Source organism: Aaosphaeria arxii, assembly GCF_010015735.1.
Source record: "Aaosphaeria arxii CBS 175.79 unplaced genomic scaffold BU24scaffold_6, whole genome shotgun sequence".
NCBI classification, from domain to species: domain Eukaryota; kingdom Fungi; phylum Ascomycota; class Dothideomycetes; order Pleosporales; genus Aaosphaeria; species Aaosphaeria arxii.
Window position 1 is genome coordinate 2,486,956 of NW_022983479.1, and position 16,688 is coordinate 2,503,643.

Here is a 16,688-nt window from a genome sequence, read left to right on the forward strand (position 1 = left end):
AATTGGATGCAGTTGTGCTGTGAGCGAATCAGAGTAAATCTTGGAGGTCCGCCTGAAACGAGAAGGAATGTTGTACAGCAAGAGCCACCTTGTCATACCAAGGGATTATATGAACAGGTTTATTGTCAATTATGCTTGCTGTTGTTCTCATACTCGATGGAGTTAGACGCTTAAAAAAGTCGAGAACAACCTGTTGGCATTCATAAACATTGCATTGTTTGCTTCTGGATCATGATTTGTCCTGCAAATCATTTCATCACCCTTGAATATTCTGCCCAAAAAAGCATTTGTTACGCAATGTTCGTAACGTGTAACCAATAAAATATTTGCTACTAGTACTGCATGTTCCCATGGTCAAGAAGCGTGCGCTCGTAAATTATAATAGCCAATTCGTTGACCATAATTGGCCGCTTAACACTTCAATAAAGCATGGTACGTGGTTCGCATAACGTCGGTAAACATCTATCGGGTAGCCTCGTCCTCGACCTCCATGGCCCGGTCCAGCCTTCTCTGCTCGACCTTTGCCTTCTGTATGCTCAATGACATCTTAACTGGGTTGACTCCAGGAGTCTCGAACACAGCATCGATTTCCTCCAAAGTGAGCTTGCTCGTTTCGGGGAATACAAAGTATGATGCTAAAAGGGATAAGTAATTGATTTATCAAAAGATGTTGAGCTTGTTTGTATATGACTTACCGACCAACTGAAAGCAGTTGTACACAATATATACCACCCAGATCTTGTATCCAATCTTGTTGATACCAATGGAGATACCGTAAGATTCAATGGCACCAGCTGCACCCTGGATGACACCATAGAGACCCATTCCTTTCGCTCGCAGGGGGAGCGAAAGAATCTCAACCGGATACAAGTTGTGCATAGTCGCAATGAACATAGCTGATATGATCTGGAACATAAACATCCACATAATCGTAAGTGCAGATGTAGCCGTCGAAGCCTTGACGTTATATTGCCACGAAGTGATGGTAGCAGCTACCTGCATCAAAACCACGCCAATGAGGCCAGCAAAGATAAGAGTTCGACGCTTGAATGAGTCTACAAACCATGCTCCTACTGTGGTGAAGATGAAGTAAGTCGCTGTGAGGCCCAACGATATCCCAAGTTGGTCGATGGTATCTTTCACACCTATCGTCTCAAGTGCTGGAGTTAAATAATATGAAACTATTCCTCCTCCATTCCAGCTCTGAAAGCAGGAATAGAGGGTTAGAACAAGAAGTCTGAAGCGTACAGGTTTGGTGACGAAGACTGCAAAGTTCCATGATTGTCTGAAACCGGTTTTGGAGGTCTCCAGTGACTCTTCGATTTGCGCCAAGATAACGCCAACAAGAGGCTCTGAAGTACTTCCGGACGTTGTCATGTACCGAGCAATAGTCTCTTTAGCCTTCTCTTTCTGTCCCCTGAGCACAAGGTAGCGAGGCGATTCAGGGGTGAAGAAGTAAATGGTCGCGCAAACGATGAATGGGAAGAGAGCCTCAAGAATAACCGGAATTCGCCATTGCCAGTTATTATCGGTAGACATTCTTGAAAAGGCTATCATAGCTGCGTTCATGCAGACCGATCCTATTTGGAAGCACGCGCCGAATATGCCAACCATACGACCGCGCATGTGTGCAGGGGCAATTTCAGCGATGTACTGAGGGCTGGACATCAATGAAGATCCAAATCCGAGGATGAATCGACCAGCCATGAAGCATGATAGATTGGGTGCCAGACCCTGCAAAAGTGCAGCAACAATAACGAGGAAATTTCCCAGGAAGTTGACGCCTCGACGACCAATACGATCCGATAATGCCAGGAACGGTGCCCCACATACTAAACCTATGCGCATAAGGGCTGTGATAGTGCCATATGTCGATCCGCTGGTTCCAAAGCCGAAGTAGTTATGCCAGCTATCGTAAGCATTGATGTTGCCAATGACAGCCCAGTCGACTCCATAACCTGCTTGGTTGCAGCCTTGAACGAACATGAGCAGGCAGATCCTCCATCCTGTTTGGCACCAGAAGTTTGGGAAAGCTTCCTTGGACATCTTGATCAGGTCGTCATCTGTAATTCGCTGGACAACGATCTCCTCCGTTGCCACAACTCCGGTCTTGAAATCGGATTCATCGTGGTTGATGGAGGTGTTCCTCTCGGTAGCCATGATAGCAAGCTTCCACCTCGAGTATAAATTCGTGAAAAACAATTAGGTACAATCCCAAGATGAAGATACAGTAGATGTGGTACACGTGACTTCGTTGTCAACGACTGAGGTTGGGGTGCTTGCCTGCCACGAACAAAACAGCAGGCGCAAAGCTGGGGTTTTATCATTGTCCCACAATTCTCCCCGCGGGGTCGGGATATGCATCATCATGGTCCAGATCAATTCATCATCACGCAACTAAAACACGAGCATACGAAAACCATCAATTTCCATACCGGTAACCCAACCGACAAGGCGTCCGGATTGTTCCAAAGCTTGAGGTTGCGTTCCCGCTTTGATCGGCGCCAAACCTGAATTCTTCCGTCCAACCGCCAACTAACGATTCCTGACCATCGCCTGATTCAAGACTTCCCCAGGTGGCGGGAATAAAAGCTTGAGACTAGAAATCCTACCACTTGCTAGTACTTCCGAGACTTAATTGGAGATCTTGCTATTTTTCCGGTGGCTCTTATGGTCTGCATATCTTTAGTTCTCTCTAACTTGGTTCTGCTATGCAATTGCACCTACATTTGCATCCTTCAATAGCCTTGGCCGATCATGCTTCACTATACTCACCCCGCATCTGATTGGAACCATGCTTTACCAATTGGGAATGGTCGACTGGGAGCAATGGTATACGGCGGTATTTACAATGAGATACTACGCCTGAACGAAGAAAGCGTCTGGTACGGCGGCCCTCAGACCCGGACGCCTGCGAACGCCAAACACCATCTCCAAGAGCTTAGAAAGTTAATCCGCGAGGGGAAACATCAAGCAACCGAAGCACTTGTTAGGAAACGGTTCCTTGCTACACCGAAGAGTTCGAGGCACTACGAACCACTAGGAACTTGCAAGATTGACTTTGACTACGACTCCATCGAGGGCTCAATTGCCAATGGCCTGAGGGACAAGCAAACAGCCAGTCAGGACTTCGAAAGAACTCTCGATCTCGAAAATGCAGAAGCAACCGTTCGTTACAAAGTCAATGGAGTTCTAGTCAAACGGGAGTGCATTGCAACATTTCCGGACAAAGCTCTTGTAATCCGTATCCGTGCGGAAAAGCCCATCTCATTCATAGTCAGCTTGACTCGCATGAGTGATGTTGATTGGGAGGTCAATGAGTTCCTTGACTCGGTAAATCCGGCTGATGGTCGCATCGTCATGCACGCAACACCTGGTGGAAGAGGAAGTAATTCCCTCTGTGTTGCCGCTGGAGCACGTATTGAGTCAGGAGATGGCAGTGTCAAGATTGTTGGACAAAGTCTAGAGATCGTATCTACAGATGCACTCGTTGTACTCGCCGCACGCACACAGTATCGGCATCCAGATGTCGAGAAAGCCGCCCTAGCAGACATCGATGCGGCATTTGGATTCACGGCTCAGGAGCTATGGCACCGACACTCATCCGATTGGAAGTCAAAATACGATCGTATGAGCGTCCAGCTCTATCCAGATGCAGTATCACTTCCTACCGAAGATCGACTCAAGGGAGTTCCCGACCCTGGACTTCTATCACTCTATCACTCGTACTCCCGCTATCTGCTGCTATCTTCCAGTCGTTCCTATCCCGGAGCACTTCCCGCTACGCTGCAGGGTATCTGGAACCCCAGCTTTCAGCCAGCGTGGGGCTCCAAGTACACCATCAACATCAACCTGCAGATGAACTATTGGATCGCGAACGTGTCCAACCTTTCAGACTGTGAGCTCCCGGTGTTCGAACTGCTGGAACGCATGGCCGTGAATGGTCGTCGAACAGCTGAAGAGGTATGGAATTGCCGTGGTTGGTGTGCCCATCACTGTACAGATATCTTTGCAGACACAGAGCCGCAAGATGCCTGGATGCCTGCAACATTATGGCCCCTTGGCGGTGCTTGGATGTGCACTCACATTTGGGAGCACTACGAATTCACCCATGATGAGGATGTTGTGAAGAGAATGATGCCAGTGTTAGAAGGTTGCGTTCGATTCCTACTCGATTTTCTGGTCCCAGATTCGACTGGTGAGTATCTTGTGACTAACCCATCATTGTCTCCTGAGAATACATTCCGGCATCCAACTAGCGGTGAGAATGGAGTCTTCTGCGAGGGCTCTGTGATCGATATCGAAATCGTACGCACCGTATTCCAACATTATCTGCTCGCCTCCAACGCAATCCCAGGAATGGTATTCGATGCGGAGATAGCTTCTCAAGTCAGAACGGCATTGCTCAAACTCCCTCCCATGATCATTAGTCCAACCACCGGCACGATACAAGAGTGGGGACTCCACGACTATGCAGAAACCGAGCCCGGCCACCGGCACGTATCCCAACTATACGGCTTACACCCAGGCTCGTCCATCACCCCGAGCTCGACGCCCAAGCTCGCAGACGCAGCCATCAAAACACTTACCCGGCGCCTCCAGCACGGCGGCGGCCACACAGGCTGGTCTCGCGCCTGGCTCGTCAACATGTGGGCACGACTACGCCAGCCCGAACAGTGCGAGCGCAACCTGCACGCGCTGCTGAGAGACAGCACACTGCCGAACATGCTGGACACGCACCCGCCGTTCCAGATTGACGGGAACTTTGGCGGTGGAGCAGGAATCATGGAGTGTTTGGTTCAGTCTCACGAGACATTTACTAACACGAGTGGCGCCGTCCAGCGTATCATTCGGCTGCTCCCAGCGTGTCCTGCGTCATGGGCAAAGGGCATCATTCGAGGAGCTCAATGTAGAGGTGGCTTTGAGTTGGATTTCTCGTGGGACTCAGGCAATATCACTGAGCCCATCATCCTCAACTCCAAATTCGGTACCGACGCGGTACTCATAGTCCGCGCCGTTGGGGCAGACGCACAACATGCGGGCATCCATGTCAAGATCCCGGCTCGAGTCAGCGTGCATGTTCTCAGTTTAAGCGCGGCGGAGAATGTGAAAAGTCCCCTAGCACTATAGAATAGTTCGTTCATACCAGGATGTAGTATAAAATTATTCAAAACACAGAACCATTTTGTACACTTCAAACTACCGCAAGAATGAGTGTCAAGACCCCACAAGCATTGCGAGATGCAACGACGGAGTCCAAGCAGGCGGGAGAGAATGGGCGCGTGGTTTATGAGCAATTCATCCTCTTCGGCGATTCTATCACCGAGGGTGACGGGAATCCTGAGTTAGGGTTTAGTTGCTATCAAGCGCTACAGCATGGTAACTACGATATGCTTTCCAAGGATGTGATTTAATGACATTAGTAGACTACAAGAGACGCATCGACATAGTTAACCGAGGATTCAGGTAATGTCTACGCTATGCCAATCATCCGTTAAAAAGAATAGTGACGATTGATGTTTGCAGCGGGTACAACACCTCGAATGCCCTCGCCGTGCTACCTCGAATTTTTCCAACACCGCAGCAAGGGCCAGTCCGACTTGTAGTAAGTCTCTTGAAATTACTCGATCCATTCAAGACGATCATGTTCGATCACCAGAACATCCTCTCAAGCTGCCAACTACCGATGCTTACTGTTCATGCTTTAGACCTTATTCTTCGGCGCCAACGACGCCAGTCTCCCAGACACGACAGGCCAACACATCCCGCTCACCACCTACACCACCAACCTGCGTCTCCTAATCCAGCACCCCGCCATCACCTCGCACAGCGGCGTGCGAATCCTGCTCATCACGCCGCCCCCCATCGACGAGTGGGGATTCGACGGGTGGGACGAGCCAGGGAGGTCGGCGCGGACAGCCGGCGTCGCGAGGGCGTACGCCGAAGCCGTGCGGCACGTGGGCGAGGAGACGGGCGTCGCGGTGGTGGATCTGTGGGGTAAGTGTATGGCGGAGGCGGGCTGGACCGACGACGACACGGGGAAGGACTCGAAGCTCCTCCTCCCTGGGAATAAGAAGCTCGAGAGGAGCGAGGCGCTAGCGAGGTTGCTTTACGATGGTGAGTTTTAAACTTCGTCAGACTCTACAAGTACGCATACACAAGCGTCGGTTGATTGTCTCCGACGAATCCCATCCGGCGGGAAGAGTAACTTGATTGACGCTTAGCGGGGGAGCATTAGGATTGCATCTTAGCGGCGAGGGATACCGAGTCCTGTATCGCGAGATGGTGAAGACGATTGCGGAATCGTATCCCGAATTGCGGCCTCAGAATTTGCCGGTGGCTCTTGAGCCTTTCTTTCCGGAATGGTATCAATGATTCACCTGCATCTTGCAGGAAACGGGCGGATATCGAACCATGTCCTGGGAGACTGTGGTGGCACTACATGCTATTATGTGCAGATGCATTGAGGGACGTTGGATATGGGATCGGCAAAGATCTACCGAATGCGAATACGCGAGAGTGTCGGCTTTCCACCAATGGTGATGGTGCAAGACCTTGCGTCTATCCTTATCACGTAGACCTTCCGACTTCAAGTGGGTTCGTAGACATTGTTAATGATGGTGGTGATGGTAGCTCACGCCATCATGTCACGCAGGTAGAAATGGTACGCAATTGAATTGTCGTATATCAAACAATCAACCCTATGCATGACCGATCCTTCGAATGATCGAGTGATACCTCCACATTGTCCGTCCACTCACCCCTTCTACCCAACAATCGAGAAATCGAGAAATCGAGTAACCGAGTGACAACCATGACCTGGACCCACGACTTCACCTCGTCCCCCGAGGCCTCCCTCGCCGGCTCCCTCCGCAAAGACTTCTACTGGGGCTACGCGACGGCGGCCGCACAAGTCGAAGGCGCCTGGAACGCCGACGGCAAGGGCGAATCCATCTGGGACCGCTTCTGCCACACTCCCGGCAAAGTGCACGACGGCAGCACGAACGAGGACGCCGCGCGCTCGTACGACCTCTACAAGGAGGACGTGCAGCTCATGAAGAGCTACGGTGTCACTGCGTATCGATTCTCGCTCGCGTGGTCGCGAATAATTCCTCTAGGCGGCGCGGACGATCCAGTGAATGAGAAGGGGGTACAGTATTATAACAACTTGATTGATGAGTTGTTGGCGAATGGGATCACGCCGTTTGTGACGCTGTTTCATTGGGATATACCGCAGATGCTGGAGGAGAGGTATGGCGGGATGTTAAATCAGGAGAGGTATACGCCGGACTTCTTGAGATACGCGAGGGTGTGCTTTGAGAGGTTTGGCGATCGAGTTAAGCATTGGATTACGTATAGTCAGTCTTGATACCCTACAACTACTTTTCAACGACAGAAGCTAATGTCCAGTGAAGACGAACCCGGCGTTTACACGTTAGCTGGCTACGCAGCGGGCGTCCACGCACCTGCCCGCTCATCCTTCCGCGAGAGGAATGAAGAGGGTGACAGCTCGACGGAGCCCTTCATCGTCGGGCACACGGAGATCGTGACGCATGCGCGGGCCGCGAAGATGTATCGCGAGGAGTTCAAGCCGAGTCAAAAGGGGGAGATTGGAATTACGCTGCACGGGAACTACTCTGAGCCCTGGGATGCAGAGGATCCGGTGCATGTTGCGGCGGCGGAGAGGGCGCGCGAGTTCGAGATCGCGTGGTATGCGGATCCGATTTATGGGAGTGGGGATTATCCGCAGAGTATGAGGGATCAGTTGGGCGACCGATTACCAACTTTCACTGAGGAAGAGAAGGAATTGGTGAAGGGGAGTTCGGATTTTTATGGGATGAATAGTTACACGACTTTCTTCATCAAAAACTTGGATGGTCCTACGGACATTAACGATCACCTTGGGAATGTGGAGAAGCTCGACACGAATAGTAAAGGCGAATCCAGGGGCCCCGAGTCGGATACTTACTGGTTAAGGACGGCGCCATGGGGCTACGGGAAGCTGCTGAGGTGGGTGTGGAATCGGTACCAGACGCCCATCTACCTGACGGAGAACGGGACCACGGCAAAGGGGGAGACGGAACCGTCTGAAGAGATCCTCAACGACACGTTCCGCATTGATTTCTACAGGGGATATCTCAGTGAGGTGGCAAAGGCTGTACAGGACGGCGTGGACATACGGTCGTATTTCGGGTGGACGTTCACAGATAACTGGGGTGAGTCACTCAAAACTGAAATCATACAGATGGTGTGTCGTGGTGTCCTAACAGTAAATAGAATGGGCGGCTGGATACTCCGATCGGTTCGGCGTGACATACGTCGATTTCGACACCCCAGAGAAGAAGCGGTATCCCAAGCGGTCCGCGTACTTCAACAGGGACTTTTTCAATCACCTCATCGCGAAAGCGTGAGTCAAAGTCGTCTAGGATAATGATGAGAACATGAATACTGGGTGGGATTAGAATGGTTGCAGATGCCGGAATTCGATGGATCAATCCAACTTTATAGAAGGGCATAAGGTCTATACTAGAACAGGGGGACTTATAATTTAGGACGAAAAAGGAGAAAATATCCTTTCATCTTCGAGGTATTCTAGAAATGCTCCACACTCTTTCATCAAGCAGGGGGACGATTTCGACAGCTTAGATCACTTGTTCTTCCAGGAAACAGAAAAACGGTGCTTCAAAAGAAGTGAAAGCTCAAGTTTGATCAGCAAGCTCAATTCAAAGTTGACTATGGAAGGCAATTCCAGTTGATAGGAGAAAGATAGTTAATATTGGTATGTAAAGCAAGCGCGATATGCTAGAGTATATCGATAGATCTACGGTTCATTTACATGCTCGTTCACATGCCAAGCGCGTCTCCTATATAATCCTCTCATGAGGAGCGTAGCGTTCGTTCGTGCTATTTAGTTCAGTTGGCGAGTTTGCCGTGTTCCAAAGTACCGTATGTGCGTAGCGAGTTATGTCAATATACTATGTCCAGTGTATGAGCATTTTAAGCCCAAGCGCCAACCAGACTCATGAGAAAGGCGCCCATGAATACAAGAACGCAGGCCCAGAAGCGCTTCTTGCCGCGGAGAACGTGCCAGCTGGCATCGCTGAGGAAGTCCTCGGACATGAGTTCGACGAGCGACGCGAAGACGAGCAGGCCGGCAGAGATGGCGTTCATGACGCCGACGACGATGAGGCCGATCTCCGAGTCGGGGCTGTAGAGGGTGTGGGTCGCGATGCCGATTGCTTGGCCCAGTGGGGTACTGCGAGTAAGACGTTAGTCATGGGAACGTGACGTGCGATATTTGAAATTGAGGGGACGAATGGACGTACGTGCAACCGTAGGCTAGCGCCATGATCCAGGGTTGGATGGCCTTCTCAGGCCAGTCGATCATGGAGATGCGTGCTCCGAGGGCCAGACCCTCGAACGTTTCTGGACAATGTTAATTATGCAACGTCTGGAGGTCAGCGAGCGAGGTAAGCTTACGGTGGAAGATAATGGCGATAAGCAGAATTACGAATTCGCTGCCGACGGATACGCTTAGAGACATGCCGATGAAAATGCTGTGGAACAGGATTCCCATTTCCAAGAGGAAACACTGCATCACGGCTTTTTTGTGCTCTTGCTCTGGCGTCAGGCCGGATAGGGGTTGGTTCCTATCGGAATCCTCCACGTCGTAGTCGAAAGTCTTTTCTTCTGCGCGCAATGTTTCGCGACGGCGGAATTCGATAATATCAAGCGCTTGGCTTTCTTCGCCCATACGTGAAAGGGTACGGCTGATGCTGTCGTGTCTGCCTCGAAGTGGTCCTCCGCGGGTGCGCATAGTTTCGTCGGGTGCGATGGATCGAATTGGCGATACAGCGCGATCCCTCCTTCCAGTATTATCGTCAGGGTCGGTGGAGTTGTGGGCATGCTGATGATTGTGGTTGTGTGTGCCTCGAGATACAGCTGTCACGCCCTCGTTGCTACCACATGCATGTCGGCCTGGCGAGAATACCATCTCCACCAGTGTGACAAAGAAAATGGCTGCCAAGGCAATTGCTCCAGGCATGGCTTGGTAGCGCTCGGTCCAGAAATCGGACAGACATGGGTTTCCGAGGGATATAAACGCGGTTGGAAGCAAATGGACAAATGCAGTTGCGATGAGCACACCGGTTCCAAAGTGCCGGACAGAAAACAAAAACGTTGCGGGTATACGAAGGCGAGGAAACTTGAGAACAAGTACTGGGAAGGCGCAGCCAGTGGTAGATACGAACAGGATAATGAACAAAGCCCCGACATGGAGAGAGAGGTTGTAGCCAGGTCCGGCACCGCCAGTTGCACATCCATCTCTTTTCAGGAGGCCGGAGGAGGGTGATGCCGAAGGTCCATGGTTGGGTAGATGCTGCAAAACAGAAGAAACCTCTATATTCTTGGTAGATCCGGAAATGAATTGAGACATTCCTCCAAGGCCAACTTGTCTATATTGATTGATGAGGGTTAAAACTGCTGATGTGAACAGCACGGAGAGTAGCCAAGAAGCCCATCCTTTGCACGTGCTTAGCCAAGTACGTGGAGGAAGCTGCTGGTGGCCAGCTTGGTACTCATGATATTTAGCATTGGTTGCCAGGTGGGTGCAAGGTCCTTTTAGAGGTTAGTCGGATTCATTCAATTCTTCCCGAGTACAGGCACAGCATGGAAAAGCGGCTTACATACCTTGTGGAGGACACTTGTCACCCACGCTGGCAAAGGGCGGTGAATTATCTGGCAATTGAGCGAGAGAAGCGTCAAGGTTGGACTGGTCAAGGTCGAGGTATCCAGCTCGCAGACGGGCGGCATCACCAAGTTCCCTTGCGTTGGCGATGTAGCCCATATCCTCGCACGTGGTCAAGTCCGGTGCAAAGCGCGGCGGGTTCTGATTCCAATCCGGGTGGAAGAGGTCATCTTCCGTGCGAGAAGGACAATTCATAGCGAGGACGATCCTGGGATTATGGCGTAAAAGTTGTGGTGGAAGAGGAAGAGGAGCAATGGGCGAATGTGACTGAGAGTATGGTGGTAATTATGGCGACGGTGAAGTGTGTTTAAAGTGTGAAAGATGTCATTGATAGGGTAAGAGTCTGGGCGGGCGTGCGCATCTTCCGTCTTCCCAGGGCCACTAAGGAGGAAAAGTCCGGGGAGGCTAGAGGCTAATGACATGGTATCCTCGGGGCTCAGCCCTTGGCCTCCTTGAACAAGCTGGACTCAAGACCTCAATCGACTCGTCTTAGGGTCGTTTCACATGAATCGCAGACCTTCATAGGCCACTAATCGTTGATGCCATCCGCCTGGGCACTTAATACTTAGCTTTCCTCCCGTAGTGTTCCGAATAGAGGCGTTCCCATTTCTCTCCCCCTCCGCTCCTCTCCGCTATTCTCCGTTCGCAGCATTAATGATGGTAGATCTAATTAATTCCCTACGATCATCTTCAAGTACGAATACTTATCCGTGCTACCGCTATGCTATTCTTTACCAAGTGCATCATTGTTCTCCTCGTAGCGCATACCTAGATGGTCTCTCAAGTCTCGACTCTACCAGACTCGATCCCTCGACCGCTTTTCTCCGCATTCCACCCGCTTGTTCACATAATACACTGACAACTCAAGAGTTACTATTGAACAGGAAGCATCCTTTTATATCAATCACTAATGCATAGTGCATATCCTATCGATGCCATGAGGATCGATTCGTCATTGCAAATTGAAAATTTCCGATTCGCCCATCAGCCACGTGCTCATGTCCCCCTTCCGGACTAGCGCCACTGACCCCTTACCTTTCAGGACATATAAAAAGTAATTCTTGAACTCGACTTGACATGAACGAATGTCAGCGCGTACCTTCTGACTATTCCATCGAGATAGGTAGACTCAAATGAATGAAATTTTCCAATTTCTTTATACAGACGACTATGTTCCGATTATGTGGAGAAAGCTTACGTCCGTAGGATTAGCACGATGCTGATGCCTGTAAATTTCTTACGTCTGAGCGCGCTGCTACGCCTTATCATTTTCTATCAACCTCAGTACAACCAGTCTCCACTCTTCCACATGTCATGACAATGTGAAGTTGTTTCCCTTCATAAAATCTCAATAAGCACTGTAGATCATTATCCCACGCACCATGCGGGGCTGCCTTCGCTGTAGGGGCTGCATCTCCATAAAATGCATCGTATCCATCTTCTTTATCCTCGCCGCACTTACAACGACCTTCTTCTTCACATATATCGTCTTCCCCATACGACGCGCCTACTGGCTGGAACGATCTTATCAAAATGCCCTATCCCGCGTCGAAATGGATGAATTCCTCTTCTCAGGACTCGACCTGTTGGAAAAATCCGAACGCCGTCCTCGCGGCCTCATCCAAGACGTCCCCCAACTCTTCTACTGGGACCACCCCTTCAACCACATCTACTCTGGCAGTCTTACGAAATACTTGACCTACGACGACCTCCTGAGCCTCAACTTCGACGGCACCGGCGACGAACCAGGCGCCGAATACTGGATCTACTTCGGCGGCACAGCACCACTCACTCCCTCAGACAAAACCCATATCCAAAACCTCCAACAAGAAAACACCCAACTCCCCATCCACAAACTCCACGACGTCCCCAACCCAACTAACCGCAACACCTCCACCTTCACCCACCCCTACATCACCCACTCCTGCCTCGACGACCCCTCCGTCTGCACCACCTACAACACCGCCTTCAACGCCATTGCCGCACGTTGGCACTCCACCCTCTCCCCCGACGACTACGACCCCTTCCTCCCCCTCGACCCCGGATCCTCTACCTCCCCATCCATCACCACGCCCGCAAAACTCCGCTACGTAAACTGCGACGTATCCCCGCTCATGTGCTCCACCCTCTGGGGCATCGGCGGCGACCCCACGATGCTGCTGCACGTGAAGCAAGGCACGCAATGCGAGGCAATGCTGCAGGTGTACCGCTGCCCCACCACGTGGTCGTTCATCGGGCTGCCGATCGACATCGCGCCGTGGACGCGGCGCGTGCGGATTCCGCTCGACCGCGGGGGCAGCGTGGTTGTGCCGGCGTTTCCGACCGCGGAGGAGCAGTTGTGGGCGATGGTGAGTCAGTGGGGGGCGGAGGATGGGATGGTGTATGCTGGGGAGGCGGAGAGGGAGGCGGGGGAGGTCGTGAGGAATGTGAGGGTGGAGATTGAGCTTCCGAAGGAGAAGGAGGTGGACGACTACGGTGAGGAGGAGGAGGGTGAGGTGAGGGAGTGGCCGGAGTATAGTGAGTTTTTGGGGATTGTCACGTGGGGGGCTTTGAGGGAGAGGTTGGATAATCCGTTTAGGAGGCCGGAGTGGCCGTTTGAGTATCGGGTTAGGTGTTATGTGGAGAGTTGGTTGGATGGGTGGTTGAGGTGGTGGGATGGGGAAGAGGCGGTTGGGGTTGCGGTAAGGGGGTGTGGGGAGATCGATGAGGAGGCGGAGAAAGAGAAGGCGGATCAGATCGCGGTGCGGAATGTCGGGCTTAGGATGAAGAGGTGGGCGGACGGGGCGGACCAGGATGTGGTCAGGAAGTTTTTGGGGGTGGGTGAGGATGTGGATTTGTGTGATCTGGTGGATGGTGGCATGTATGATGTTGATGATGAAGAGTTCTTTGATGATGAGTATTCATTTGCATTCGCAAATGCTACGCGCCCAAGTTGGAGAGTCAGAGATACGGATTACCCGTAGAATAACGTCGAATTTATTAATACATATCCTTCTCTACTCCTCCTTCTAGGAGACGCTCTCTTCAACACGACGAGGATACCCTGTTTCGCCACCGTTTCTTTAATTCGCGCTTCTCTGGTTCTCTGGTTCTCTGGTCCATCTGGATCCTTATGGTCGATCCGGTCGCTGCCGTTGAGAGTACACTTATGATAAAACAAAGTTCTGCGCAATTACTCTCCTTTGGAAACCATCGACGCTTCCTTGCCTGTGTGACAGCATCTTGTGATGCTTTTTTGAAGAATAGCATAGCAGTGAAGGCCAGCTTGAATGCAGAACATTCAAGGTTTAGATCCCCTTTTTATTCATACATACCACTTCAAAAAGGCCCCATTAATGCCCCAAGTGGCAGGCAGCATCTACCCCCATTCATTAAGCATCCCAGCATACTGGTCCTGACCCAGCCAGAACGGAATATCAAACCCCGCGAACGGATCCGCCCCGTCCGTCGGCATCGACGCAGACGAATCGAACGTGCCGTTGTTCTGCATGAAGTCCTCCCAATGGAGGAATCCGATGTTAGATGTAGATCCATTCGCTGGTGTCCCTGGCGCGGCTAAGCTGACGCGATTGGGATCCGTCATGGGGAATGTGGCGGATTGTGGAGCTTGAGGCGCGGCGCTGGGGTATGCGAATGCGCCGGTGGGAGAGGTGAAGGCTGGGGCGACGTGTGGTGATGTACGCCAATCTGCTTGGCCTTCTGGTCTGTTGGAGGGGTTGGCGGTTGCGGGTGAGGGGGTGCCAGTATCTGCTATGATTCTTCGGTTGTCGAGATCTTGGTGGGATGTCCTTGAATGTGGTGGTTGGTGAGAGAGTCCATCAACTGAGGATGAGTGGGTTGGCGTTCTGTCTGCAATAGGTGTTTTGACGGATCTTCTTGTCATCTGGGCGTTTAAGTCTCGGATTGCAGCCGCACACGCTTCAGGCCATACGCTTCCTCGACGGGCTAGGTGCTGAAGTGTAGCTAAGCTTTTGTCTGCGAATCTATGTGGGTACATCAGAAAATTATGCATCTAGGTCAACTGCGATATACGTACCGTGAGACCATAGACTGAGACACCTCTCCCTTGTTCGCGGCGTAGAAGAGCACAAAAGTACTCATCCAAACGGCCCATGTGAACGATGGCCATAGCAAGGAAACTCCGTGATCCGGCTTCTGGATACAGTCATGAAGGGCAGTTATGATGGATCGCGAGGCACTGATGCAGTGCTGCAATGCAGCCTGATATGCCGGACCATGCGTGGATGCAGCCAAAATAGGCCTGTTCAACGAGATGGTCAGCTCGTGTTTAATGACGGTGAGCACCGTCGCGTGGTATGGTTTGATGGATTGCTCCTGTTCATGCCCCGAGTCGATCATGTCTTCGACATCATTCCACCACTTCACTAGCTTGGCGGTAATGCCTACTGCCTGATCTGTCTCTTTTTGCATATGCTGGATCGACTTGTTGCGCAACTCCATGATCTGGCTTCGAATCTCCGAATGGCGGACCATCATGGTCAGGAGACGAAGTCGGCTGTCTGTACAACAAGGGTCAGCATAGAATAGGACTCGAGCGAAATGGTCGGCAAACCTGATGTCGGTTGCTCTTGGGCATGGCGTTCGCGAATCGGATAGCAAACATCGATATCGTCATCGCGTAAACTGAGTGGAAGACCCATGGCCTGACAAATGTGTCGATCAATGCAGTACAGCGACCAGAACATACGCTGGCGCAACTCTCTCTCCGCGATGGAGAAGGATGGAAAGCGATTAGGACATCGGTGGAGACCAAGTTGCAACGCCATCCTAATGATCAAACCTCCAAGTCGTGATGCAGCTTTCAGTCTTAGCATGGAGACCAAAAAAAGCTGTACGCTGATTGCAGCTTGTAGGGCCAACAAAGAACTCGGGCGTGAGAGTACTTTGTAAAGACTGTCGATGGCGGCATCATAGCTTGGAAAGACGAGCTCGGCAGGATATCGTACGCCTTCCAGTGACCCATCTTGCCTACGATCGGCTAGAGACATGGACATGATAGAACGGACAATGACTAAATTGAGGTCCTTCGAAGCATATTTCTGGGGATTGATATCGCAAGCGAATTGGTCGAAGAAGCCAAGCACAGTAGGCGCATGAAGAAAGGGGTACGCAACGTGCCAATTCGCAAAATACGATGCGCTCCAGTCGACGAGTTCCTGGAATGACACTCGCGGGGATGTTTCATCGGAGACCTCAGAGTCTTTCCATAATCGCGACGAACTATCTGTCCCTGTGGTAGGCAAATAGTCATCCTCGCCTGGAACTACATCACTTTCTGGTGTTTGTGTCACGACCGGACCATCAATGCCCGGATTCGACCGGCGCACCGCATCGTAGACTGAACGAATAAAATAAACACCACTTGCGCTGCCGACGAAGCTGGAGAATTGGTCGCTAGGTAAGCTGCGCATTATACCAACTTCACGTGGCAAGCGGTCCACGGTGGAAGTATCTCCCGTTCGACGCCTTTTGGCCGGACGTTCGGAAGTTGGGGCTGGTGTCGCAAAACCATCGTGCTGTTCCTCCATGGGCGCATAAACATCCTATGGTGACTTTAAAATTTGAAATCGCAATGCTGTTGGAGATCTTAAAGATGGAGATGGAGATGGATGTGGAGAAAGAATGGCCGGCCCCACTTTTGAGCTAGAGTCGGGCCGCGGAATGCACCGATTCTCATACATAGAGGATGGACTGCAGTGTAAAAGTATCCGCCTTTGCTTGAGACAGGCACATGTTGAAATCGGTTCAAAGCCAGAAGAAAGTAATGATCAGGTAGCTAGTATCTTCGATCAAGAAGACTAGAAATAATCGCGCCATCTGGCCGTGTCGTTCAATAGGCCAGAATGGGTTTGGTCTGCGGTTAAATGTGAATTCACAATCCGATCCATGATAACTTGAGGCTGTTCTATAGGTGTCTCCT

The 16,688-nt window shown here is 51.3% G+C and overlaps 7 protein-coding genes across 7 annotated transcripts; 4 read left to right on the forward strand and 3 right to left on the reverse strand.

Annotated features, from left to right (window-relative positions):
- Positions 1 to 462: 462 nt before the first annotated feature.
- On the reverse strand, positions 463 to 2,192 carry BU24DRAFT_483821 (putative MFS sugar transporter protein; the record flags this gene model as incomplete). The annotated part of the gene is made up of 2 exons (XM_033533297.1): positions 696 to 2,192; positions 463 to 635 (listed from the first exon to the last, which is right to left on the reverse strand). The coding sequence occupies exons 1-2, from the start codon at positions 2,158 to 2,160 to the stop codon at positions 463 to 465; spliced, it is 1,638 nt and encodes a 545-aa protein (XP_033382294.1). The 5' UTR covers positions 2,161 to 2,192.
- Positions 2,193 to 2,757: 565 nt separating this feature from the next.
- BU24DRAFT_483824 (glycoside hydrolase family 95 protein) lies at positions 2,758 to 5,179 on the forward strand (the record flags this gene model as incomplete). Its single annotated transcript, XM_033533298.1, has 1 exon — positions 2,758 to 5,179. The coding sequence occupies one exon, from the start codon at positions 2,758 to 2,760 to the stop codon at positions 5,128 to 5,130; it is 2,373 nt and encodes a 790-aa protein (XP_033382295.1). The 3' UTR covers positions 5,131 to 5,179.
- A 31-nt stretch (positions 5,180 to 5,210) lies between these two features.
- BU24DRAFT_494326 (SGNH hydrolase) lies at positions 5,211 to 6,446 on the forward strand (the record flags this gene model as incomplete). The annotated part of the gene is made up of 4 exons (XM_033534038.1): positions 5,211 to 5,379; positions 5,427 to 5,466; positions 5,527 to 5,605; positions 5,709 to 6,446. The coding sequence occupies 4 exons, from the start codon at positions 5,211 to 5,213 to the stop codon at positions 6,126 to 6,128; spliced, it is 708 nt and encodes a 235-aa protein (XP_033382296.1). The 3' UTR covers positions 6,129 to 6,446.
- A 174-nt stretch (positions 6,447 to 6,620) lies between these two features.
- On the forward strand, positions 6,621 to 8,817 carry BU24DRAFT_373681 (glycoside hydrolase family 1 protein). Its single transcript, XM_033524535.1, has 3 exons — positions 6,621 to 7,358; positions 7,416 to 8,216; positions 8,278 to 8,817. The coding sequence occupies exons 1-3, from the start codon at positions 6,815 to 6,817 to the stop codon at positions 8,409 to 8,411; spliced, it is 1,479 nt and encodes a 492-aa protein (XP_033382297.1). The 5' UTR covers positions 6,621 to 6,814; the 3' UTR covers positions 8,412 to 8,817.
- On the reverse strand, positions 8,779 to 11,219 carry BU24DRAFT_442831 (Zip-domain-containing protein). Its single transcript, XM_033530554.1, has 4 exons — positions 10,690 to 11,219; positions 9,481 to 10,617; positions 9,327 to 9,426; positions 8,779 to 9,256 (listed from the first exon to the last, which is right to left on the reverse strand). Exons 1-4 carry the CDS (start codon positions 10,940 to 10,942, stop codon positions 8,998 to 9,000), a joined length of 1,749 nt encoding a protein of 582 aa, XP_033382298.1. The 5' UTR covers positions 10,943 to 11,219; the 3' UTR covers positions 8,779 to 8,997.
- A 910-nt stretch (positions 11,220 to 12,129) lies between these two features.
- Positions 12,130 to 13,710, forward strand: BU24DRAFT_411651 (uncharacterized protein; the record flags this gene model as incomplete). The annotated part of the gene is made up of 1 exon (XM_033526056.1): positions 12,130 to 13,710. One exon carries the CDS (start codon positions 12,130 to 12,132, stop codon positions 13,708 to 13,710), a length of 1,581 nt encoding a protein of 526 aa, XP_033382299.1.
- A 197-nt stretch (positions 13,711 to 13,907) lies between these two features.
- On the reverse strand, positions 13,908 to 16,556 carry BU24DRAFT_250182 (uncharacterized protein). The gene is made up of 3 exons (XM_033522371.1): positions 15,321 to 16,556; positions 14,784 to 15,267; positions 13,908 to 14,730 (listed from the first exon to the last, which is right to left on the reverse strand). The coding sequence occupies exons 1-3, from the start codon at positions 16,294 to 16,296 to the stop codon at positions 14,106 to 14,108; spliced, it is 2,085 nt and encodes a 694-aa protein (XP_033382300.1). The 5' UTR covers positions 16,297 to 16,556; the 3' UTR covers positions 13,908 to 14,105.
- Between the last annotated feature and the right edge of the window lie 132 nt (positions 16,557 to 16,688).

Excerpts from the sequence above, each read along its gene's own strand:
- BU24DRAFT_373681 (XM_033524535.1), top strand. The coding sequence starts at position 6,815 with ATGACCTGGACCCACGACTTCACCTCGTCCCCCGAGGCCTCCCTCGCC. Across the intron at positions 7,359-7,415 it reads TAAGCATTGGATTACGTATA|ACGAACCCGGCGTTTACACG; the intron begins GTCAGTCTTGAT and ends TGTCCAGTGAAG. Across the intron at positions 8,217-8,277 it reads GACGTTCACAGATAACTGGG|AATGGGCGGCTGGATACTCC; the intron begins GTGAGTCACTCA and ends AACAGTAAATAG.
- BU24DRAFT_442831 (XM_033530554.1), bottom strand. The coding sequence starts at position 10,942 with ATGAATTGTCCTTCTCGCACGGAAGATGACCTCTTCCACCCGGATTGG. Across the intron at positions 9,427-9,480 it reads TATCGCCATTATCTTCCACC|AAACGTTCGAGGGTCTGGCC; the intron begins GTAAGCTTACCT and ends AACATTGTCCAG. Across the intron at positions 9,257-9,326 it reads GCGCTAGCCTACGGTTGCAC|TACCCCACTGGGCCAAGCAA; the intron begins GTACGTCCATTC and ends TCTTACTCGCAG.
- BU24DRAFT_250182 (XM_033522371.1), bottom strand. The coding sequence starts at position 16,296 with ATGGAGGAACAGCACGATGGTTTTGCGACACCAGCCCCAACTTCCGAA. Across the intron at positions 15,268-15,320 it reads CCAAGAGCAACCGACATCAG|ACAGCCGACTTCGTCTCCTG; the intron begins GTTTGCCGACCA and ends CTTGTTGTACAG. Across the intron at positions 14,731-14,783 it reads TCTCAGTCTATGGTCTCACG|ATTCGCAGACAAAAGCTTAG; the intron begins GTACGTATATCG and ends GTACCCACATAG.